The 24,747-nt window shown below is 39.6% G+C and overlaps 2 protein-coding genes across 3 annotated transcripts; both read right to left on the bottom strand.

The window, feature by feature from the left end:
* Positions 1-718: 718 nt before the first annotated feature.
* Positions 719-5,692, bottom strand: LOC129171983 (26S proteasome regulatory subunit 4). The gene is made up of 11 exons (XM_054761239.1): positions 5,608-5,692; positions 5,123-5,176; positions 4,797-4,893; positions 4,363-4,487; positions 4,029-4,214; positions 3,813-3,941; positions 2,575-2,671; positions 2,281-2,470; positions 2,052-2,203; positions 1,819-1,973; positions 719-1,061 (listed from the first exon to the last, which is right to left on the bottom strand). Exons 1-11 carry the CDS (start codon positions 5,608-5,610, stop codon positions 927-929), a joined length of 1,323 nt encoding a protein of 440 aa, XP_054617214.1. The 5' UTR covers positions 5,611-5,692; the 3' UTR covers positions 719-926.
* A 2,356-nt stretch (positions 5,693-8,048) lies between these two features.
* LOC129171984 (potassium channel subfamily K member 13-like) lies at positions 8,049-17,089 on the bottom strand. Of its 2 annotated transcripts, XM_054761240.1 has the most exons (3): positions 16,565-17,089; positions 12,558-13,312; positions 8,049-8,600 (listed from the first exon to the last, which is right to left on the bottom strand). In XM_054761240.1, the coding sequence occupies exons 1-3, from the start codon at positions 16,899-16,901 to the stop codon at positions 8,445-8,447; spliced, it is 1,248 nt and encodes a 415-aa protein (XP_054617215.1). In that variant the 5' UTR covers positions 16,902-17,089; the 3' UTR covers positions 8,049-8,444. The 2 variants fall into 2 exon arrangements, 1 of the variants encoding a protein (XP_054617215.1); XR_008566874.1 differs by lacking the exons at positions 12,558-13,312; positions 16,565-17,089 and adding an exon at positions 10,783-11,001 and having other exon boundaries at positions 8,455-8,600.
* Positions 17,090-24,747: the final 7,658 nt, after the last annotated feature.

The following is a 24,747-nucleotide window of genomic DNA, read 5'->3' as shown; positions in this document are numbered from 1 at the left end:
CCCTTGTGTTGGCTTCTTAAATAACACATATTTCAAGTTAACAAGTGGAGCACAATGTGTATGCATCATGAATGAATGAGCATGCGGATGTGACATTTCAGAGCAAGTCAACACCACAGGTCGTCCGTCCTGCGTCTGGAAGAATCCAACCCAGAGTTGCCTGGGGTTGACAGGGTGGACGCTTCATTACAAGACATCCATCCTCGCCGTGCTCCTTTTTCTCTTGGGTTTGCTGAATGTGCTGCGAGGTGCAGTTGAAATGAAGGACTGATTTAATAGTGTTTCTGGAGGAGATGCTTGATGCATGGAGGCTGTTTTTGCTGAGCACGGTGATACACACGTGGCTCCACATCAAGAGGAATTAAATCAGCGCTGCTGTTTTGTTGCACCGTGTGTCAGACGGCAGCTTAGCTGGATTTACTTATCCGTGCTGTAATAATTTAACTGCTGATTAAAGTACGACAGCAGATTCCAGCTAGGAGTGCACTCTTGCATTTGATGTAATGGGATTGGAGCTTAGTAAAACTCAATTTCATTTACTTTGAACACGGATGGAATGTCCAAAAGAAGCTGTTATTTCTGTGAGCACAGGATTTTTCTCTATGCATCTATGTAGGTGTCACATGTGTGGGAGTTGTAGGAATAAGTGAAGCACGTTGCTATTTACAGTATTTATATACCATCATGCTATTTAATTACTTAAATACACTAGATTGACTTTAGAGATATTCAATCATTTTTATTCATATCTTCAACATGGGACCTAAAGAGAGTGGGATAAGCCTGACATGACATGCACAAAATATATCAAAAAGCACTGTCAGGGAGACAAAACAACTCAGCCCCCGCCCCCTCTTTTTTTTTTTTTACACTGTGATGGATGTAGAAAGGCGAGATGGGGGGGGGGGACGCAAACATTTGAAGGGTTAGAGGTAAAGCCCCTCTGGTGTGCCTTCCTGCTTCTTGTACAAGACGTTTTCCTTGGACTTCTTGAAGTCCTCATTGGTGACTTTCATGCGGCGTTCCCGCAAAGCCATGAGGCCTGCCTCTGTGCAGATGGCCTGCAGGGCGCAAGGAGAGAAGAACACATAAGTGCTACAGTAAGTGTAGTAGAAAAAATAACTTGTGGTTGCTCAATAGCTGCTAACTAAATGGATGTGCTATCCCTGGCCACTAGAGGGCAGTACAAACAACTGGAAGTTTGCAAAATACAAGTGCAGTTAAACAGTCTCTCAGAACTGAGTAATATTAGTTAAACCAGGGGTGTCCAAAGTGAAGCCCACAGCTGGGTTTTTTTTTTTTTTGACCGACCCGTTGCACTTTCTAAATATTGGTAATATTTCAAAATATTACTAAAGAAAAAATAAGTTCTTTTTTTTTAAACTTGTACTATTATGGGAAACAAAATAAAATAAAGTTGTAATTTTTGGAAAAATAGGTTAAGGAAAAAGTTATATTATGGGAATAAAATCAAAATATTACAGGAATAAAGTCATAATATTACGAGAAGAACATTTACAAAAATGATTTAAGAAGAAAAAGTTTAAATATTTGGAAAATTAACAAGTAAAACAGCAAAAATGGGAAAACAAGATCAAAGACCGAAGTTCATCCAAATCATAGGCTTTTATCACAAAGCTGAGATGCCTTCTTTTCTTTGAAATATACAGAATATAACTTCTTAGCATATCTATGCATTGCTTACAAAAACATCAAAGTGGCCCTTGCATCCTGTCATTTTTCACTATGTGGCCCTCGGTGGAATAAATTTGGACAACCCTGCTCAAATTAATCCCAAATGATACGCTTCCCTCTCACCTTAATGTCTGCTCCTGATAGGTCGTCCTTGGCCAGAATGAGGTCATCGAGGGTGACATCATCAGCTACTGTCATGCGGCTCGTGTGAATCTGAAAGATCCTCCTTTTGGTCTTCTCGTCCGGTAAGGGAAACTCAATCTTACGGTCAATTCTCCCTGTTTAGGGGAATGATTTTCATTTGAGTAGAGCGGTGGGAATATCACGTAATAAAGTACAAGTTGAGTCAAACCGACCGGGTCTGATGAGGGCAGGATCCAAAGTTTCTATCCGATTGGTGGCCATGATAACTTTGACGTCACCCCGCGAGTCGAAGCCGTCCAGCTGGTTGAGGAGCTCCAACATGGTTCTCTGGATCTCCCGCTCGCCACCGGAGTTGGAGTCATACCTGAGTGAGAAGAACACGAGGTAGATCGCCACACCTTGTGTTCCGAAGCGGAGGCTGCGATAAGAACGTCCCCGTACCTCTTAGTCCCGATGGCGTCGATCTCGTCGATGAAGACGATGGAGGGTGCGTGTTCCTCTGCCACTCGGAATAGCTCTCGGACCAGCTTGGGCCCGTCTCCGAGGTACTTCTGAATGAGCTCTGAGCCCACCACGCGCAGGAAGGTGGCAGATGTCTGATTGGCTACGGCCTTGGCCAGCAGTGTCTTACCTGGTGCAACGTAGAAGCACAGTGTTTTTACACCAACTGTCGTATTTATGTATTTTCACATTGGTGCACTCTATCATATACACACATCAAACAGACATGCTCACCTGTGCCAGGTGGTCCATAGAGAATGACACCTTTGGGTGGCTTTATGCCCATCTCTTCATAATACTCTGGATGTGTGAGAGGCAGCTCCACTGACTCCTAACGCAAACCAGACCACCACACAACAATTAAGGGATTAATATCTCTCGTTAGATTGTGCAGTTTTGGTCTGTCAATTGGGTTCGGAACGATACTACCGTATTTTCTAGACCATAAGGCGCACTAAAAAGTGTTAAAGTTTCTCCAAAATGGACGGGGCGCCTTATGTGTGCACCGAGTCCCAAAATCTGTAAATGTTGTTGTGTGACTTTGATGAGCGCTCCACTATGTAAAAAGATCGAATGTTTTTTTTCCACGTCCGTGTTGATCTGTGACTCCATGCGCGCCCGTCTCACAGCCGCTGTGATAAACCAAGTGCAGCAAATTAGCTCGGAGCTTGACATCCTTTGTTGACGAAGGAACTCCAACCGCTGGACATCGGTGTAAACAGGGCGTTGAAGTTGAAGTTGCGAGCGGCGTGGGAGCGATGGATGACAGATGGCGAACACCGCTTTACTGAGACCGGGAGGCAGCGCCGTGCGAATTACGCCACAATTTGTGAATGGATTGTGGACGCTTGGGCTAACGTGTCTGATGCACTGTTGGTCGAACTTTCGCAAAAGCCGGCGTCATTTCTGAGGACACTGACTGACACTGACGAGAGGGAACCTGGCATGTTTGATGGAGAACTTGCCCAGCTGTTCATTTCGGATACAGAAGAAGAGGACTTTGATGGATTTGTGGATGAGGATTGATCAAAAAATAACATGAGTACATTGTCAAATACTTCAATAAAGTACAACCGAACTCAGTTTGGCTCCCGCTGCCTTTTTATAAAAATACGCTAGCATGCACGCTCGCGTATGTTTTAGCGTGCATGCATGCTAGCATACGTTTTGCCATGACTGTGCCCAATAATAAGGTCCACCTTATGTGTGTGTTAAATACAGAAATAGCACCCGTAACTGAGACTGCGCCTTTTAGTCATGAAAATACTGTAATTTACAACAAGCGGTTATAAATGAGTGTAAAATGATACCGTTCTACATGTGTGTAAGTGTCAATTTCGATACCCGCATAGTCCGTGTGCCACAATTACATTGTGTGCTCCTCATGTTTTATTTATGGGTGTCTCCATTTCTCACATTTTGTCGCGGGGCTCTAATGTTCATGTTTTTGACTTGGACCTATTGTTATATACCTTTATCTCCTGGATCTGATTGTCCAGTCCTCCAATGTCAGCATAGGTTTCCTGAGGGGCCTTCTCTACTTTCATCACAGTCACCAAGGGATCAGTATCATCCATTAACACCCCGATAACAGCGTGCACCTGAGGGATAAAACGAGACATTTGGCAGTTATATTCATGTTTTCAGCGAATTTTATTGTGAAGGTAAAGCTGATGGCAGGAGCATACCTTGTGGTTGAGCAGCACTGAGCAGCCTGGCTCCAGCAGATCTTTATCCACAAAGGATAAGATGCTGACATAATGCTCTGATCCAACTGAGGTGGAAACAATAGCGTGGTTGTCATCAATGATCTCTTCCAGAGTGCCCACAGACATGGGGGTCCCTCGCAGGTCGTCCACTTTGGACCTCTCCTCCTGTGAAGGTTAACCAGTGAGGCCGATCACGTGACTCCCCCCCCCCAGCAACTCCAATTTTTTGAGGAGATAGGTTGATGGAATGTGACCTTTGCCAATTCGTTACTGGTAATTTTAGCTATTGGCTATAACACAGGTAAAGGCTGACCTCCTGTTTTTCTTCCAGGGGTTTCATCTGCTCCTGGTTTCGGATAAACTCCTCCTCCATTAGGAGATAGTCTTTAATCCGCTCCTGCTTCAGCAGCTTCAGGCGGCATTGAGTGTGAGGGGTGACTGAAAACATATACATCAGCGATTTAAAGAAAAAAAATATTCAGTGCCAATTTACAAAAAAGGTGAAGGGGTATGTACGGGTGCATCTCAACAAATTACAACATGAGGCAAAAGTTATTGGTCGGCCAATGAAATGCTCTGGAGGTTTTACAGTTCTTTTGCTGATTAGAGCACGAACCGGTAGTTTAAAATATAAGTTAAGAGTTAAGTGCTACAATAAATACAATACAGACTTTGATGGTTTATTGAGATGCACATGCACATCAACTGATCAGTAATGAATTAATTTTAAAGAGCAAAGCTGCTTACCCAAAGGTAGTTTACTGGCAGCGTCTGGTCCTTTTGTCTTCTTCTTTTTCTTGCCAACTCTGGTAGGAATCGGGGGTTCATATTTCTTTTTCTTATCCTAAACAAAATTAGAATATTAGCAGTCTAATCGCGTTAGGAAATATAAACAGTTGATGAATGCCATGAAAACAGAACTGATATGCCACCAAGCTAACTGGACTACGATCCTACAGATGATTTGTATCATACTTACAAACACTACCATGTGAAACCTTTTAGTAAGTATGCCACCTCCAGTGTTCAAAGTAGCAAAATAAACAAGCTAGCATTAGCCATGACAATCTTACCTTGTCATCCTTCTTGCCTCCCCCTGGACCATGACCTCCGCTCTGGCTCTGACCCTAGAAATGTCACACAAATGTTAGTAAAAGTGGCAGCCGTACGTTTGTTCTACATATGTATAATGTTCCAAATACTTTTGAATGGCGTAGCTAGCTACCTTCAAATAGCGGCCAGTCCCGTTAGCTAGTGCGAGTCAAACGCTTCGACACACATGATATACAACTTAATCTCGTAGGACGTTTTTATTTCACCTGTAATTAATGTTGTACAACTGGCATCCATGACAGCAAAGCTAACGCTGCTCACCATGGGCTAAAGGCTACATTGTCTTTTAATGTAGTGCTTTTTGTGCGGATGACCGTTTTTTTCCCCCACGAAACAATTTAGTGAACGTAACGGTACACGTAGAGTGTTTGCCCGATTTAACGCAGTAAAATGTTTTGGTAGCCTTAAGTCCTAAGGACGGAGAGAAAATTGCTTGCTCACTTACCATTGTTTGTCGTCGCTCTGAAATGACGTCACGGTGTACCGCAAGCTGCCTTCATCGCCTTGTATGACGTTGACTGTCATGTTTCAGCTCATTACCGCCCCCTTGTGTTTGGAGGGAGTTTTGCTCTTTTTTTAATAGCAGTCCTAAGAAATAACAGACATGTGCACAGTTTTTAAGTGGTGTTGTTTTTATTTTGACACAGCAATGCTGTGTCCATATTTTAAGAAATATATATAATTTTTTTTTTATTTTATGCAACATTTTTCTCCCTATAACGCTGCCATGACCTTTCATTCACACTCGAATCTTCTAGTTTACTTACCTGCTAACCATTTTGTAAGCATGTCCGTAAATAAATCTTAAAATGAAGTTACTCACCATGAATAAATTTTACACCATGAATACAAATAATGTAAATAATTAATTATGCATATATTCATATATTATCCCATTATTTTTCCGTCCTGTCTTCCATACAGATAACATACAGTATAAAATGCGCATGCAACACTGACAGTGCACACCAGACACCCTAATTGCATGTCGTTACAGCAATTATGCAGGGCTTGGACTGATCACAAAGCATCTGACGACCCACTCTACAAAAGCCCAAATTAAATATGTATAATAAATTATATGTATAGCTGAAACACATCTCAAACTCTTTTCTTTTAAACGGCAAAGCATGCTAAATGCTTAACATGTCAACATCAGAATTTCTGATTATTTTTATTTTATCATTTATTTATTATTATTATTATTATTTTTATATATTTTTTTCTTAAATCGTTGATGTCGTCTTAACTGCTTGTAGCCACTAGGAGGCATAATCGGATGATTTGTGATGTTCTTTACAGTATTTTGTCATTATGCTGCTTGGAAGAAACCATTTTTTTTAAACAAAAGCAGTAGCTTGCGTGGATATATTATTCATTTTAGGTGTTTTTTGGTATTGGAAAAAATACAACACTGCAGCTTCGACACTAATGGCACTGTGCTGTAAATTCTCTTTGAGGGAAAGCATCAATTACGATTTTTTTTTTTTTTTTTTTTACAAACATATTTTTTGAGTTTATAAAGTGCTGGAAATAATTGGGAAAAAAAATAAGCTACAATGTTTAAGACCTCTTGGCTTATAACAGGTGCCCTGAAACCAACCATACTAAAAGAAAACCTTGAAAAAAAATACCATTTCATGAATTACATCTGCCTTTTATTTTCTGCCCTTGTTGCTGTGAATCCACACACTGCAAACACACACACACACACACACACTGTCACACGTACAGCTGAGCCAGTATCAGATAATGAAAGGGTGACAAAATGTCCTTGCGTTGTGCTCCATCACACCATTCACATGTCTCACTCCCATCACTGACTATTCAGGCTGAGGTCCAACACTGCTTATATTATTTTTAGACCAGTCTTTCCTAGCAGTTATTGAGCCAAGGCACATATTTCACATCACGGCACACCACCAAACAAAAATGAGTGGCTGTAGGTTAATTATGTCCCTTCTGCCATCTAGTGGAAGAACATGGAATTGTTCTGCCTCTCATTACACTTGTACGTCACCAGCATAGTTGTTTTCATACACTCTAAAAACGTCATTTAACAAGAACACTACCAAAAAAAACAAACAAACCCCGACAACAGTAAAAATAGAAACACCAGCTGTAATTTTTCACAAGAATAAAGTCAAAATATGAAAAGAAAAAAGAAAAAGTTGCCATTTTACAAGAGTAGTTTTAGAAAAATAACATTTTAGTAGCATAAAGTTGAAATATTAAAGAAAAATGACGTTTTTTTTCAAGTCATAATATTACAAGAAGCAAACAAAATGTATTATATAATGTTTTTTTTTTTTTAGAAAGTTAGGTTGCAGAAAAATTTATAATGTTCGGACAAGACCGTCAAAATATTATAGGAATAAAGTTCGAATTATAGAAGAAAATTTTACAAGAAGAAAGTTGAAGTAGTTGGGCCGCAGCACATTTTAAACATATGATTTAATAACAAAACAGCAAAAAACGGCTGCAATTTCACGAGAATAAAGTCAATATATTAAGAGACATAAGTTGTATTCAAATTAGGGAAAAAAAGTTGCAATTTTAGAAGAACAAAAAGGAAAATGAATGCCATTTTTAGTAGCGTAGAGTTGAAATACTGAAGAAAAAAAATAATTTTCAGTGGTTGGGAATCTCTGGAATGGTTGTTTGTCTACATGTGCCCTGCGATTGGCTGGCGACCAGTCCAGGGTGTACCCCGCCTGTCGCCCGAAGTCAGCTGGGATAGGCTCCAGCATGCCCCCGCGACCCTAATGAGGATGAAGCGGTATAGAAAATGGATGGATGGATGGATGGGAATCTCTGTTTTAGGCAATGGCCAAGTGCGACGTGGAGACCATTTCCACCTGCAGTTCGGATATTGTGGCATACGTTGTCCTACACTGGACTGGTAAAAAAGTATCAAAGTAACACCCAAAGACAGGCACAGGGAAACATTTTTATTGGCGTTATTTTTCTCCCGTGAATATAACACAATGTATCCGGAACTGCATGTGATACTGTGATACGATACAGTGCATGTACTGTCAAGTACTTATTAAGACCAGTGGAAGTCGCCTATGGCACATAAGCCTTTAAAGCTTGGAAACAAGAGAACAAGGCAGGCTTCTTCATCACCATGGCAACTGAATTCCACACGAGAGGAACATGTGAGATTCCAGCACACTTGCCATGCATCATTCATACTGGAAAAATACACTCAAATCCATACATTCAACTCTCCGGGGAAGCACTGGTCTTTGTTTTCTTCTCCTTTGTGTGGTCTTCCTCCTATCTGTCCACGCTGGTCTCTGCCAGCCGGTTGTTCATGATGCCGAGGGCCCCGACGCCCTCAGAGAAGCCGTTCTGACGTGAAGTAGAGCCGGGTTGGCGCGGGTGCCCGATGGCCATCTCGGAGAGCTGCTTCTGCATGATGGCCAAGTTGACCTGCGGCGGAGGGGGAACGAGAACACAGATGAGTCTGGTTTGTGTGTGAAAGTGTGTCGAACATACGGAAGGTCTGATGTCGCCTGTTTGGTTGAGTCAAGTGAACAAAGATGACAAGAAAGTGATGTTTTCGAGTACAGCAAATCTGTTTGGCGCATAATCTGAGCCCACCGGTGCAGACTTATTGGCGGAGGTCTAATTGGGTCTGATTGTTGCTAGGTTACCAAAACCACTTCCACTCTCCCTTCCTGCGAACTTCCATACCTTGGTAGATTGGTGACAACATGATCTCCCATGTCCGATTCCATGCCGGCAAGGTGCTTGTTGCTTAATTCATAGAATACCACAAAAAATGTCCGCAATCCTACAGCGAAATTCTATTTACGTTACCATAAAAAACCAAAAAGATTTCCATTTTAAGGCAGAGATAAAAAATCCACGAATATGCAGAACCGCATATACGGGACCGCACACAGGCAGGGATCTACTATATAGCTTACAGCTAATAGAACCCCCAAATTTCATCCCATTAAATTTATGCGTTAGGTCAAAATTGCTCTCTTCGTCTGAATTGTACTTCTGAAATCAAAGCACTTCTGGGCCGTTTCCCGAGATCCACCTCTATACGCGAATCCCTTGTCACTTTGCGCTTCGCTTTCGAATTTTTTGAAGCAAATTTGAAATATTTTTTCCTAAATGAAGCATTTTCAAGCATAACAAATACTCAACTCACTAAAATCCAAATATAAGTCCTTCAGCAGACACATTCCAAATGCTGGGATGATATGTAGTACTCGACACTGGTCACTAGGTGTCAGTGATGTTACCGTGTTGTTAGGTGGGACACACAAGCGCAAGAGTTGATCGGCCGGACAACTTTTTTTTGCAGATTTCAATGATCTCAGTGGGCGGGGTAATCCCTAACTACTACTACTGTTGTGGCCGCAAGCTAAAACTGAGCTCTGAACCCCCTGACCTCACTTCCTGCCCGCCCGCCACTCAGCTCCTTGAGCAGCGAAACACATTTACAGCAACACACACGAGCATGAGTCCTATTTATGTCTTAAATGTCTTATTATCTCTTATTATGTCTACCATATTGGGTAATGTGAGTGTAAAGGTGACTACAGGGGAGTTATTTAATGTCTAGCGGGCTCTAATTGTATTTAGAAGGTCATAAACAGGTTTTCTAGACACTAATTAGAAAAATATTTATAACTAAGGAATCCTACTTTGTGGAAATTCACTTATCACATTTAGAACCAATTAACCACACACTGTATTTTATATACATATATATAAGTTAGGGCTGTCAAATTAATTAATCACAATGACAAACTATATGACAAACTATATATGTATATACTGTATATATATATATTTTAAAAATGTGATTTAAACATAAAAAAATACCCTCAAAGGCCACCATACTCGGGTGCATTCAGTTGTGGGACCTCAGGCAGCGGACATGTAAGCGAATAGCCGCTAGCAAACTTGCTACGCATCATAAAAAACCCCCCAAAGAAACACAATTTGTTTAAATCACTCATTTGTGTCATAAAACTACCACGTACACTTGATTTCAAACATTTACACGAGTTGACTAGCGAGTTAAACAGACCAGGGTCATCCATCGCTCTCTTGCCGCTCGCAGACGGCTGCATGACACGCTAGCTATTGCAGTGCATTGTGGGACTTGTAGTATTAGCCGTGCATGTGTTAGACCAACTAAATCATTTGGAAGACAATGTTAGAAAATAGCAATAAATACATAATAATACATAATTATAGCACTGTTAATTGTTAATTGACATGAATTTTAGAAGGTATGGGGTATGAATAGGTACAATAAAACAGTGGTCCCCAACCTTTCTTGACCCACGGACCGGCTTGATTTCCCACAAAGCTCCCGCGGACCGGGCGGGGGCGGGGGCGTCGTACATTATAGCGATGTAATGTATCTTATTTATTATGTATTGTGTAAAACTAAGACACGAATAACATCAAATTAAAAGCACAAAATGAATGCCGACCCACTATCCACCAGTTCAAGTTCCAGCCAAGTTTTTCCAGAAAGATGATTACATCGCTGTTTAACGTGTGTGGTAAGAGACAGTGCACTAGCATGAATTAACTTGAGACAAATGTGCACATTAGCACTCAACAAGTCATCAAAACTTACCTTTACGCATTCCCACATTGTATCAGCATTTGAGACCAAATATGAGATGAAAGAAAAATCGTCATAAAAACCAGTAGTAGTCTATCTGTGCGGCATATGAGAGAAAGTTAGCACACGCACAATGGACATGCGTCAAGTGAGACGGATGTAACAGAGAGAATCCGGCCACTTTTCAAAATAAAACATCAAAAAAATGAAATAATGGAAATGATTTTTTCTTTCTGTGCGGCTCGTTACCGGTCCGCGGCCCGGGGGTTGGGGACCACTGCAATAAAAACATGGGGAGCTCTGAAATGCAAATAATTAAATACTACATCTCCTGACTTTTTTTTCAGTTCACACACACACACACACACAAGCTAATTATTCCAATACAGTAGATCATCAAGCATCAGACTGAATCTCTAGTTTCCGTTCCAGTTTCCAGTAATCACCCGGCGACTGATTAGACATCCAGCGGCTTGCGCTGCTCGTTCCTCTTATCCGAGATGTGGTGTATCATTTATGTAAATGTAAAATCAGATGACACCTCTGAGGGTCTGGGAGTGCTGTTGAAAGCCTGAGCACACACCATTGGTATTCCGGGAAATGTCACCGCATCACGCACTATCTAGTCTACTGTGAAATACAACTTGTCTCTCAGACGTATTAATCCGAAATGTGCACGTCTCGATTTCTTCTAGAAAAGACCGAAGTGAACCAGCACCTCGTAATAGTCAAAATGGGTCTGGCGCTACCGTTGTTGTTCAGAGTAGGGTGCACACTAAATACTCAGTTTATGTTAGTGCATAGTGCGTTCATTGGCTTTATTTGGTCATTGCTGGAAAGGAACTAACGCAAGTTTACTGCACTAGTTTCTATTTACGACAGAGGTTTAAAAGTAAATTAAGCTTTACAACTGTAGGGGGTGCCTCAGAGCAAAAAAAGACACTTTCTAAAATTGTTATTGCGGTCGGCACAGGAAGTAATCAGTTCTTCAGCTTGTTTAAGGAAGTGCTTGTTATTTGTAGCCATAAGAATGACCACCTCACCCACAGTGCAAACAAAACTAACACAAATAGTCAACGCACACGATACACAGCATAACCTAAATACATACAAATATCGAACATCTTTGCGCAATACACATGCCAATATTGCATCCATGTCTCCCTGCAGCAAGGCATGCTGGGTGGTTAGCAGCACATGTCGAGGAGGGTGTCCGGGAAGCAAACAAGGAGGGACGTTCAAATACTCTTAACAGTTCAAGTTTTATCGCTTGTAGTTCATATTGTAGCATCAGGGCTGAGGGGGAGTAGCCACTGGACTACCCAGCATGCCTTGTGGGTGCTTGTAAATAAAGCTAATGTTACGTGTCGTTGTTAGCGCCTAGTGGTTGTTTATTACCCATGTTGTGGTAGTATTTATTTCTGTTAGGTGTTAACTTGCTGTGGATGTGTTGTGTTATTTTGTTGCACCGTGAGCAAGGCTGTCGTTCTGTTTGATGACCCTCTGTCCATTTGCATTTGGTCTGTACAGTATACTGTAGCTTTGTGTTGGTCTTCTGTCCTCACTGGAAAAATGTTGCACACCCGTGAGTTAGGCTATCAGCATCCCCAATCAGCGCACTCATAATCCAATCAACTGGCTGGAGTAACGATTGCAGTGAAACTAGATTATGGACTCTGTGTTGGTTATGCCTCGCATGAGAGCAGTTGAATGAAATTAGTCGGGGAAAGGATTGAATATGTTGCTCGTAGAAGCACGTGCGACTGCATTAGACCAGACGCCGTCACCTTATTTGCCGCTAGAAAGTCTCTCATGGAGATCATCTCTCCAGACATCCTGCGCCCGGCGTCAGTCTCGCTCTCATTGACGGCGTCCGTCTCTATGGAAAGTTCCCTGCGGGCTCGCAAGTGGCCTGGGGCCACCACATTCCGACGTGGGTGCCGGCGTGGGTGGAGACCCCTTCTGGGGTAACAACATCTGCAGGGGGCGTCGAGTCTCCTCAGCAGCCAGTTGAGGACCTGCTTGATGACAATGGAGATGACGTTGAAGAGGGAGTAGATGCAGCAGACGCCCGTCAGGATGAACACGAAGTTGCCCAGCTGATACGCCGCCGTGGCGTGGCCCTCATAGACCAGACGCTGGCTGCTCACCATATCTCCAAAGCCAATGGTGCTGAAAGCCACGAAGCAGAAGTAGAGCGAGTCCAGGTATCCCCAGCCCTCGGCTGCAGAGTACATGAAGGAGGCGCAGCAGGACACCAACACGGCTGCTGCGCCGAGGATGAACATGACACAGTACACCGAAGGCTTCCAGCCGGCCAGATCCTCCCCTTTGGACTTTGCACGAACTCCCTGACCGTTTTGGGGGAGAAGAACCTTGTTGTGGCGCCGCTCGTGGCAGGACTTGAGGACAATGGCGATGACCGTGATGACCCGCTCCAGAAAGAGGTTGAAGAAGAGGATGGTGGCCGCGCAGCCGAGAAGGCCGTAGAACATCAGGAAGACTTTCCCTCCGATTGTGGCAGGTGTGGTCATCCCGAACCCTTTGATGCACAAAAAGGCATTTGAAATAAAGTACTTTCTCTCAACACATCACAATACTACACACTTTTCATATTTGACACCTTTCCATAAGTATGGATGTGAGTGGGAATGGCAGTTTGTCTCATAAGAGTCATTCTGGACATCAAGTTGACAGTCTCGGCTTTTAGCTCGACGGCTAGCGCCCTCGATTAGAGATAGTGGAGTACTGACTGCGTAATTCAAAACTATTGGTCTCTGTTAACTCGCTTACTTACTCGAACTGCATTCGTTGAAACGTATTAACCGGATGGAAAGAGCAACACATCAGGTCCTTGCTTGCCTCAGATCAACTCTCCTTTCCACTACCTGTTCCTGTCCGAGCTGCTCACTAAACGGCCAGCGCTCGAAGAAGCTGGATACTTGTAAACGCCAAGCATCAACAGCTTACGGACACTCGACTTGCCCAACTCGACTTGACTCGCCAACACTGAGCATCTACAGCAGGGGTGTCCAAAGTGCAAACCTGCGACACATTCTAATAATCAAACGGCCAAAACTGAAAAATCAGCATTAATTTTTCAAGAACGTCAAAATATGACGGACAAAAGCTGGAAGTGGGGGGGAGAAAAATGCAATTTTATTGAAATTATTCTTGAATTAAGGCCAATATGCTGTATATTATATTATTATTACAGGTATTATTATTTTTTAAATCCATAACCAACATTTTTTTCTCGTAACTTTTTAATAGTTTTTTTTCCACTGTGAACTCAATCATCCTTCAAAATGTTTGACCATTTTTGATAACCAAATGATGTTATTATTCCTCGTAATATCACAAAGTTATTCTCGTGAAATTACGACTTTTACTCGTTCGATTACAACTTTTTTCTCATATTATTTTCACTTTATTTCACTTAATTTTTCAGTTTTTGCTGGTTTTTTTGGTTGTTTTTAGTTTTCTTGTTAAATTATAGTTTTAGAATGTGCCGCGGGCCAATAAAGAACAGCCACCGTCCGAAAATAGCACCCAGGCTGCACTTTGGCAACCACTGGTCTGCTGTCCCTTTGTCTTCCCTCAGTGCACACAAAGCAGGTCAGTGAATTATCTCTACTCTTCTTGCCTTTTCATTCGATTGCTGTTTTAAAATGGCAACAATTACTCTCTACTTTGACATTGTCCTTTATAGCAGCTGTCAACGCGACATACTGTGCAGCACATTGGTAACTGATGAGTGTCGACTAATTGCCAGTCTGCCGCGCCGTCCCAAGCTGCTTCGGGTCTTTCGATTGCTTCCACTTTCACACTCGTTCTCGATGTGATAATTAAAGACGAGTCACGAGAGCAATTCTCACAGAAAATGCACGTATCCTTCTCGTTCAGTAAACATTTTGATGTTACGTGTGCGTGCGTCTGTATGTGTGTATATGCAGTGTATAAAATGTTACAAGTGTCATTTCTGCAGCGATATAAATGACGCACAATTTGAAATCAGCTCTCGGGAGGTAGGCCGAAGTCTTGCGACACATCCTCTGAGATAGCTCCCCAGCTCCCCAGTGCTGGCAGCACTCATGCAGCCCCAGACCGTGCATGACGCTACCACCACCTGCTTCGCTGTTGGTAAGACGCATTTATCTTGCCAGCCATGCAAACAATGTGCTTGTTTTTTTTAATCTATCCATGCAACCCGGCCTGCTGGGGGAGATTCTGCCATTATTCCATTATTGATGAAGTCTATTGTACTCTCCATGAAGCTTATCCAGAGATTTACAATGATAAGACATGGAGATCCCAAGATTACAATTAAGATTAGACGAATTTATCACAGTGATCCAAGATAAAACTGCGGAGATGCATATTAAGAGTGATGAAACATCGATTTCCTATTCAGTAGCCAGGAAACCACAGCTCTATATTTGACCCCCGTATTGCCAATAATCACAATATAGTTCAGCGATAGGTTAAATATGTGCTGGGTTTAAAAATCCACTTGATGCGGTCCCCAACATCCACAAACGTCCTCGCTATAAGGTCCGTGCCAGCCAGCCAGCCAATCACACAGACTGTCTGTGTCATTGACAGCGAGTGATGTTGAACTGATGCGCCGCATCACATACTGACAAAAACACTCATTGCGCAATTCTCCAGTCTCCAGCGTGTTCAGTTGCCCGCACAAGGCCGGTTGTGGAAAAAGTACCATTTTTGGATGTACAAAGAAAAAGAAAGAGAGCATACCATTTTACCATTCCAGGAAATAAACAAAATAAAATCTAATAAAAAATATATTTTTATTTTAGATATATTATTCATGATTATATTTGACTTTCCACATTTTTGTGTTGCATTTCAGGTCATTTTAGAATTTTTTAAAAATATTTTTGTCATCAAATATTCAGAAAGTCAAATAGAATTACAGCAAAATATTTTGTAAATATAATAGAAATATATATATATATATATAATAGAAAAATAAAATTAAAAATATATTTTATATATATCTTTTATTGTGATACTTTTATTATTATTATTATTATTATTATTATTATATGTTTTGTATATATGTGTATTTTAAAATAATTGCGTATTTAATGTATTTACATGTTATAATATACAGTACATGCATGTTCAATGTTTAAAAATGCTAGCTTGAATAAAAATTTGAATAATAATATTATTCAATAATATAAATAATAATATAAATAATATAAATAATAATTCAATAATATATATATATATATATATATATATATATATATACACACACACACACTTATTATTTAATTTTTTATAATAATTAAATTTTTTAAAATTTTATATATATATATACACACACACACACACACACACACACTTATTATTTAATTTTTTATAATAATTAAATTTTTTTAAATTATATATATATTTATATGTGTGTGTATTACATTGTACATATAATATAAAATATATATAATATTTAGATAATATAATGTAGAATAGAAAATATATGTAATATTCGTAATATATTTATATAAAATTCTATAAATTATAAATAAATTTAGTATTTTTAGAAAATTATAAATTGATTAGACAAAAATCCCACCAAATAAAAATGGGTTCTTCCTTGGCTATGACTTGACTTATGCCATTAATGTTAGACAAAGTATAACAATATTGTAAATAAATAAATAAATAAATAAATAAGTGCCTTAAATTGATTGATATTATTTCAGAAACCCACAAACAGTCATTGAAGTTGTTTTATCGTAGTTTTGTGTTTGTTTCTGTCGCTCACCAATTGTGGAAACCACAGTCCCCACGAAGTAAAAAGCTCCGGTGAAGTCCCATCGAGGTCTGATGGTGTCCACTCGAATTCCGGCTACGTTCGCCTCCTCGTAGTTCCTGAGGAAGTTGTTGAGCTCCTTCTTGCTCAGGTTGTAGGTCTGGCTGAAGAGCTCGAACCTCTGCGCCCATCGCTCCTTAGCCTCCCTCTCTTTCGGCTGCTCCAGCGCGGAGAAGACCGCTGCTCCACACAGCAGATAGACGATGATGAACAAGGCCAGCAGCAGGAACCTCGCATTGTCCTCGTTGATTGGACCGGAACTGCAGCAGCAACCGCTCCTAAATGCCATTATGTTGCTGTTGTGGCATGATGGTGTCAAATAAAATGTACACCCACCCACTCTTCAAATGTTTGGTCACGGCACGGAGGAAAAGCCATGCGCACAAGAAGCCAAGAGCGCCCTTTAAAGGTGGTTAGATGTTCACATCTGGCGCGTCCAGAAGCACAGAGGAGGAGGAGAGGATGGAGGCACGCGCGCGTCAACCTGTGGATGCTGTTTGCTGCCGATTTGTGTTGTAGTGCTCCTTTGTCCTGCCTGCTCTAACACGTCCCTCCCCAGAGCGCACGTTTTACGCACGGTGGAAAGACCAAAGCAGACCAGGAGGGAATAACAACAACATCCATAATAATCTCCATAATTACGCAGCGATCCAGCCCGTTTACCTGATTTTTTTAAAAGTTTTTTTTTTACATGTAATAAGAGCAAAAACTATGTCACTATTCCTCAGAGGTCACATGATAGCACGAGTATTCATGTTTACTTTATATTACTAAATAAGCCATAACATTGTCAACCATGTTCAAAATAAAGTAAACTATAAACCAGGGGTGTCCAAAGTGCGGCCCAGGGGCCATTTGTGGCTCATGACTTTTTATTTCATTAGCCTGCAGCACATTTAAAAAATATATAATTTAACAAGAAAACTACAACAAATTTTACAAGAAGAAAGTGAAAATATTCAGAGGAAAAAGTTGTAATCTAACGCGAAATAGTCATTTTCTGAGAATAACACAATATCATTTTAGCAGCATGAAGTTGAAATATAAAAGTTATTTTTTAAAGTTGTAATATGAGAAACAACCAAACAAAGAATAAAGTTGTAATTTTTAGAAAAACTGGGTTTTTCCAATGTTCCAATGTTACGAGAATAAAGTCAAAATATTATGCGAATGAAGTAAAAAGTCCAAGGAGAAAATTTGCAAGAAGAAAGTTAATAGCTGGAAAGTTAAAAACAACAGCAGAAATGGTTTTACAGTTTTACAAGAATAAAGTCAAAACATTCAAAGAACCTTTCAAAGTTATAGCAATCTCAGAAACTTGGATTAATGCTAACAAAGGAATGGACTTCGAGCTGGAAGGATATGAAATGACGTGTGCAAACAGGAACAATGCAAATGGAGGAGGTGTGGCCTTATACGTGGACAAACATTTGAACTACAAAATGGTAAAGAATATGTCATTTGTCATTGATAACATTTTAGAATGTATAACAATTGAAATCTGTAAAGAAAAAAGCAAAAATGTGTTAATAAGTTGTGTGTACAGAACTCCAAAGTCAAAGATTGGAATGTTTGAGGATTGGATTAAGACAACGTTTACAGACATAGGTCAGAAAACTATTTTCATATGTGGAGACTTCAATATTGACCTCTTGAACTCACACAAGTGCAAGGAAACAGATGACTTTATAGATACAATGTATAGCTTGAGTTTATATCCTAAAATCATTAGACCAAGTAGAATAACAGACCACTGTGCCACCCTCATCGATAATATATTCACCAATGACTTTGATAACAACACCATCAGTGGCCTGCTAATTAGTGACATCAGTGATCATCTTCCAGTGTTTACAATCTACAATGAACATTATAAGAAAAAACAGGCGGAGGCAAAAAAGACTTTTCAAAGATTGCGTACAGAGGATAACATCCGTGCCTTCAAGATAGGTCTAGAAGAACAAAGTTGGGAGAGTGTCTACAGTGCAACAGATGTGGACAAGGCATATGACAGCTTCCTTGGTACTTATATGGAGCTCTACGATAAGAACTGCCCCTGGCAAGAAAAGCCCAAGAAGCAAAAGAAAAACCAGCAGCCATGGATGACAAAAGGACTAAAAAACGCCTGTAAGAAGAAGAACACATTATACAGGACATTTATCATTCAACAGACTAAAGAAGCAGAACAAAAGTATAAGACATACAAAAACAAGTTGACAACTATCTTGAGAGTGTGTAAGAGGGAATATTATAGTCACGTACTAAATAAGAACAAAAATAACATGAGAGCAACTTGGGGCATCTTAAATAGTATTATAAAGAACAACGTTAAGAAAGCAGACTATCCTCCCTATTTCATGGTTGGAAACACTTACAGGAATGACATGAATGCGGTAGCTGAAATGTTTAATGAATATTTTGTAAATATTGGACAAAAACTGGAAGAGGAAATTCCAAAACAAGACACAATTGATGAAGGGATTGATATTATCGATAGGAACCTTAATTCTATGTTTCTCACTGCTGTAACCAAAAAGGAGATCACTGACATTGTTAACCATTTTAAGGCAAAAACATCAACTGATTGTCATGGAATCGAAATGGAAACAATTAAAAGGGTCATCAATGAGATCGCAGACCCGTTAACATATATTAGTAACTTATCATTTCAGACTGGAATATTTCCAAGCAAAATGAAAACAGCCAAGGTGGTTCCAATTTTCAAAAAAGGAGACAAACACCAATTTACAAATTATCGACCAGTTTCCTTGTTACCACAATTCTCGAAAATTGTGGAGAAGCTATTTAATAATAGGTTGGACAAATTTATTAATAAGAATGAATTATTGGCAAGTAGTCAATATGGTTACAGAGCCAACATTTCAACTTCTATGGCACTGATGGAAATCACGGAGGAAATCACTACTGCCATAGACAACAGAAGATGCGCAGCTGCAGTATTCATGGATCTGACAAAAGCTTTCGATACAATTAATCACACTATTTTAATTTCAAAATTAGAAAGGTACGGAATTAGAGGTTTAGTCTTAAATTGGGTTAAAAGCTACCTAGCAAAGAGGAAACAATTTGTAAAGCTAGGAGAATATACATCTGGGAGTCTACACAATACGTGTGGAGTACCACAGGGGTCCATACTGGGACCAAAACTGTTTAACTTGTACATTAACGACATTTGCAAAGTAACTAACAACTTAAAATTGGTCTTATTCGCCGATGATACCACCGCTTTCTGTTCTGGTGAAAGCACACAAGAACTCATTAAAAAGGTCAAGGATGAAATGGTCATATTAAAGTCATGGTTTGACAAGAATAGATTATCTCTGAATTTAAGTAAAACTAAAATAATGCTATTTGGTAATAGTAGAAAGGACACGTACGACCAAATACAAATTAATGGAACGGATATTGAAAAAGTGGAAGAATATAAATTCCTTGGGGTTATAATAGATGAAAAAATGAGTTGGAAATCTCATATTAAATATATACAACAAAAGGTGGCGAGAAATATCTCTATATTGAATAAAGCAAAATATCTTCTTGATCAAAAATCACTCCACACTCTGTACTGTTCCTTAGTATTACCATATCTAACGTATTGTGTGGAGATATGGGGAAATAATTACAAAAGCAATCTTCACTCACTCACTGTACTGCAAAAAAGATCTGTGAGGATAATTCATAATGCCAAGTATAGAGAACATACAAACCCTTTATTTTTAAAATCACAGATATTAAAATTCGCAGATTTAGTACACTTTCAAACCGCTAGAATAATGTATAAAGTTAATAATAACTCGTTACCCAAAAATCTAATCAAGTATTTCTCAATCAGAGAGGAGAAATATGATCTTAGAGGAAAATTAAACCTAAAACATTTATATGCGAGAACAACGCTGAAAACCCACAGCATTTCCGTGTGTGGAATTAAATTATGGAACGGATTGAGTAAAGAACTCAAACAATGTACAGAGATGAGCAAATTCAAAAAACAATACAAGCAGTTGATGTTTGCCAAATACAAGGCAGAAGAGTCCTGATTGTTCTGTCAGGTTTGTTATTTTATTTTATTTATTTATTTTTTTATTTTCTATTTTATTTTATTTTATTTTATTTTTTATTTATTTAATTAAATTTTATTTGTTATTTATTTATTTCTATTTATTTATTTATTTTTTTTATAATTTTCTTTGTTGTGTTTAAAAAAAAAAAAAGCTTTGTTCTTATTTATTTATTTATTTATTTAGTATTGTCATCATATTATCATTATTATGAATGTTCTCTCTTTTTTTGGGGGGAGGGTTATCTCACCGTTATCTATTATGTGTTATCCTGACTATCACTGAAAACATGACATGGAATCCAGGAAGTGAACTACATGTACTGTACTAGATGTAGAATGGATGGGGGGTAGGATTAAATAAGCTTTGCTTCTTCCTACTCCTTTTGGACATGTGGAACTGTCAAAAAATGATTCACGAGATGTATTCCATTGTAACCTTCATGTTCAAATAAACTAAACCAAACCAAACCAAAACATTCAGAGAACAAATGTTGTATTCTAACAAGATGAAAAGTCGCAATTTTACAACAATAAACTTGAAATATTATGAGCAAAATAATGTCATTTTAGTAGCATAGACTTGAAATATTAAGAAAAAAATATATATATTTTTAAAATTAGGTCAGGGAAAAAGTTATAATGGGAATAAAGTCAAAATATAAAGCAATAAAGTTAAGTTAGAAAATTTACAATGATTGTTTAAGAAATATTTGGGAAATAAATTTAAAAAACCCCAGCAAAGACTGAAGTTCATACTAATAATTGGCCTTTTCATCTTTATCTAAAAGCTGAGATGCAGTTTTTCTTGAAATATGTCTAACTTCTTAGCATATCTACATGTGTTGCTTTACAAAATACTGCATCAAAGTGACTCTTGCACCCTTTCATTGTTCAGTATGTGGCCCCTGCCATAATTAATACTTGGCATGGGCTGAGCACTTGACTTGCAATACTCTGCCAAAACGCTAGGGGCAATGTTTTCCAGAGAGTTGAATAGCCATTTCGCATCCCGTGTAGTAGTAAGAGCTCACGTCCAGTTCTGTATTTCTTTCTTTTCCCTCCAGGAATTTGAACATCTGGCGATGCTTGCAAAGGGGCAAGGAAGTGTTATATACCGTAAGTGCTCACATGTGCGACTTTTTTTGCTGAGACACTCCGTTGTTTCTTTTGTTTTGGCGGATTTTGCAGGATGGAAAAACAGGAAATGATGTACAGTGGATCAGCGAGCATTTACGATTCAGTATTTGCAAGGCGTGCTGGGAAGCCCACGCACACCCCTCCTTAACCACAAGTTACCCAGCATGCCTTGCGGGTTATGAATTAGTATAAAATAGTTTTTATATTAGTGTGTAAGCATTACGTGTGTTTCTTCTTGGTTTTGTTTGCACCGTGAGCAAGGGAGGCATTGATGACCTCTTGTTGGTTTGTGTGTCTCAATTACTCGCTTTTTTCGCCATTCGCGGGCAGTCTGTGAACGCAACGCCTACAAACAAGCAAGGGTTTTTGTTTTAGGTGCATGTGAAGCTCTGCCAAAGAGTTTGGCGAGGGAGGAGCAACTGCCAGCAGCTTCACTTCCTGGAATTTGTGGTCAATGACAGCGTCACAGATTGGGAATCATACAGTAGTTTTCAACCTTGGAAAATTCACTTCAAGTACATTAATTTTATCTCAACAAAGGGAGGTGTGGCGTACTGATTTCGTTCATGTTTTTAAAGTCACAATATTTATGGGGAGCCAGGTTGAAAATGATCCGATGCTAAATTTAGACTGTGTGCGATATGAAGGGAGATCAATATTACGTGACATTTTCGAGCTTTGCTGAGGGATCCTCGCTCCCGCTCACTTACCTGGGGACGATGTGGGCAAATGTCATGCGAACGTTAGATCGCATCGAATTATTCAGGTCCGAAGCAAGGACACAAAAGCTGAAGTTCTAAAATTGAGGATTTAACCAAAAGATGTCACAGTTGACTCAGCAGGGAAGCTGGAGCTTCGGCGTATTCATCTCCAGCTCTGATATTCCTCGCACGGAGGCTTGCGGCATTCCTTCCTGCGCTATTTCGTCTTGACTATTCCTACTTTAAATTCACCGCTTCTTTTAATTTGAAATGTTGCGACCGAAACAAATCTTTTCACTTGTGGAAAATAGGTAGAGCGTGCCAATTAACTTCATAACATGCAGGATGCATTCTATAAACACGGCCATTCATGTCGGTGCATACACAGCCTTGATTACAGCAAACAGCTGAGATTGGATGTTGACAAGTTCGCGTGTGTGACTACAGATATACCCTAGTAGGTCATTAGCTCATTTATATGACAGCCGTAGCCATATAAAAAGATGAAAATGATTCATACCGTGGACACATTTCGAGTTCAAGTACATTTTTAATTATGGAAATGACACAGGAAAGTTGTAAAAGACTAACATATATTGTATAAAGATGTGTCATTAATTGAATCAATGATCATTTTTGACATTATGACGAAGCGTTCAATGTCCGTCCGTAAAAAGATGATTTCCCGGTGCATGTTTTATGGTGTTTTCGGCTCACCCCAGGCTGTTTACTCTCTCGGCATATGACATTTTGCCTTTGACACAATGAAAGTTAACTTAGCATGTTTAGGGAAAAAAAACCCAAATCTTTATTTTTCTCAAGCTGCTGCACCTCCCTAGTGGAGCCTGCTGTTGATTGTAATAGAAATGACCAGGGTCCTTTAGAATGATTGTTTGCTCACATTTGTCACTTTCTCATGTTGTTTCCAGCCTCATGATAGCAACTGACCTTCACTCAGAAGGTATACATCAACAGCACATCCTTGCTAATGAGCAACCTGGATGATTAGCCACATGTCATTGTGATTTAAATGTAATCCACCCTCTTCATCTCTCGTGATGAGGCTGCCGTTGATCTGCATAATTATGATCTACGGAGACAATGTAGCTGTCAATTAGCCTCTGTGAGTGATTGCTGGGTATGAATTAGCAGTCAGTCACTGCTATTAGAATTTACCCTGACCAGCCCGACAGTGTAGTCCAAAATTTGGGAACACCTAAAATTTGCTACTGTCATATAGAGGATCTTTGACAAGTGTTTTTGCAGTATGTCATTAAAAACAGCAGTCCGCTCCTGTCATGTAGCGTAGGTGTTCTCAACTGGTATCAACCTGGGGTTGCAGGTTTGAATGACCTCGCAACAGGCACAATAATCCCTAACAGAAAGCACGGGCGACTTTTACAGCTGTTCGTTAAAGCTGAAACTCAACTCTGAACCCCCGACGTCACTTCCTGTTGTCCTGTCTTTCAAGTCCCGGAGGGCACACATTTATTTATAGGAACACAAACGAGCAGATGTCTTAATTATGTCTTTAATGGCTGTAAAGGTGACTATGGGGATGTTATTTCATATCTAGAGGGCTCTAATAATGTTAAAAAGTCATATTTAGAAGGTTTATTAGCCAGTTCTATTTTAAAACAGCCATCACAAGCCCACTGTCATTTTTTTTTTAATAACACAACCGCTTCCAGGTGGAATTGACGCACATTATTAAAAAAATGAGGAGGAACATGTAGAAATATATAGAAACTAATCAAGCACAATGAAATAACCGCATAAAACCACAAAATTAGATGTAGATGTGCAAAAATCTGCCCTTTTGCTATCTTTCCTCAGAAAGTCAAGAGTAATATCAACAAATAACTGACAATTTTCTCCTTTTCCAAATAAAGGACGAGTCAAAAATTGGATGCACTTTCTGTCATATGTTCCACGTGGATACGATTTGTCTGTAGTGCAGTGTACTTCATGCGCATTTCGTGCGTAGCTTATTTTCGTGCGCATTCTTGTTTCCACCTCCCACTTGTTAGCCTGAGCAATTCCTCCTTTCCTTCCCATTACTTTGTACTTTCTCTTTTTGATGCCTTGTTTCGCTTTGTGTGAGCTCAATTAAAGAGTATTTATCCACATGTCGCCTCAGTGTCTGCCCATAACCCATCGTGACAAGAACCCATCTTTGGGTCCCCATCCACCAGTTGAGAACCACTGATCTAGAA

This window comes from Dunckerocampus dactyliophorus, chromosome 19, assembly GCF_027744805.1.
Source record: "Dunckerocampus dactyliophorus isolate RoL2022-P2 chromosome 19, RoL_Ddac_1.1, whole genome shotgun sequence".
NCBI classification, from domain to species: domain Eukaryota; kingdom Metazoa; phylum Chordata; class Actinopteri; order Syngnathiformes; family Syngnathidae; genus Dunckerocampus; species Dunckerocampus dactyliophorus.
Note: the sequence above shows the minus strand (reverse complement) of the source record. Positions and strands in the feature narration are given on the sequence as shown.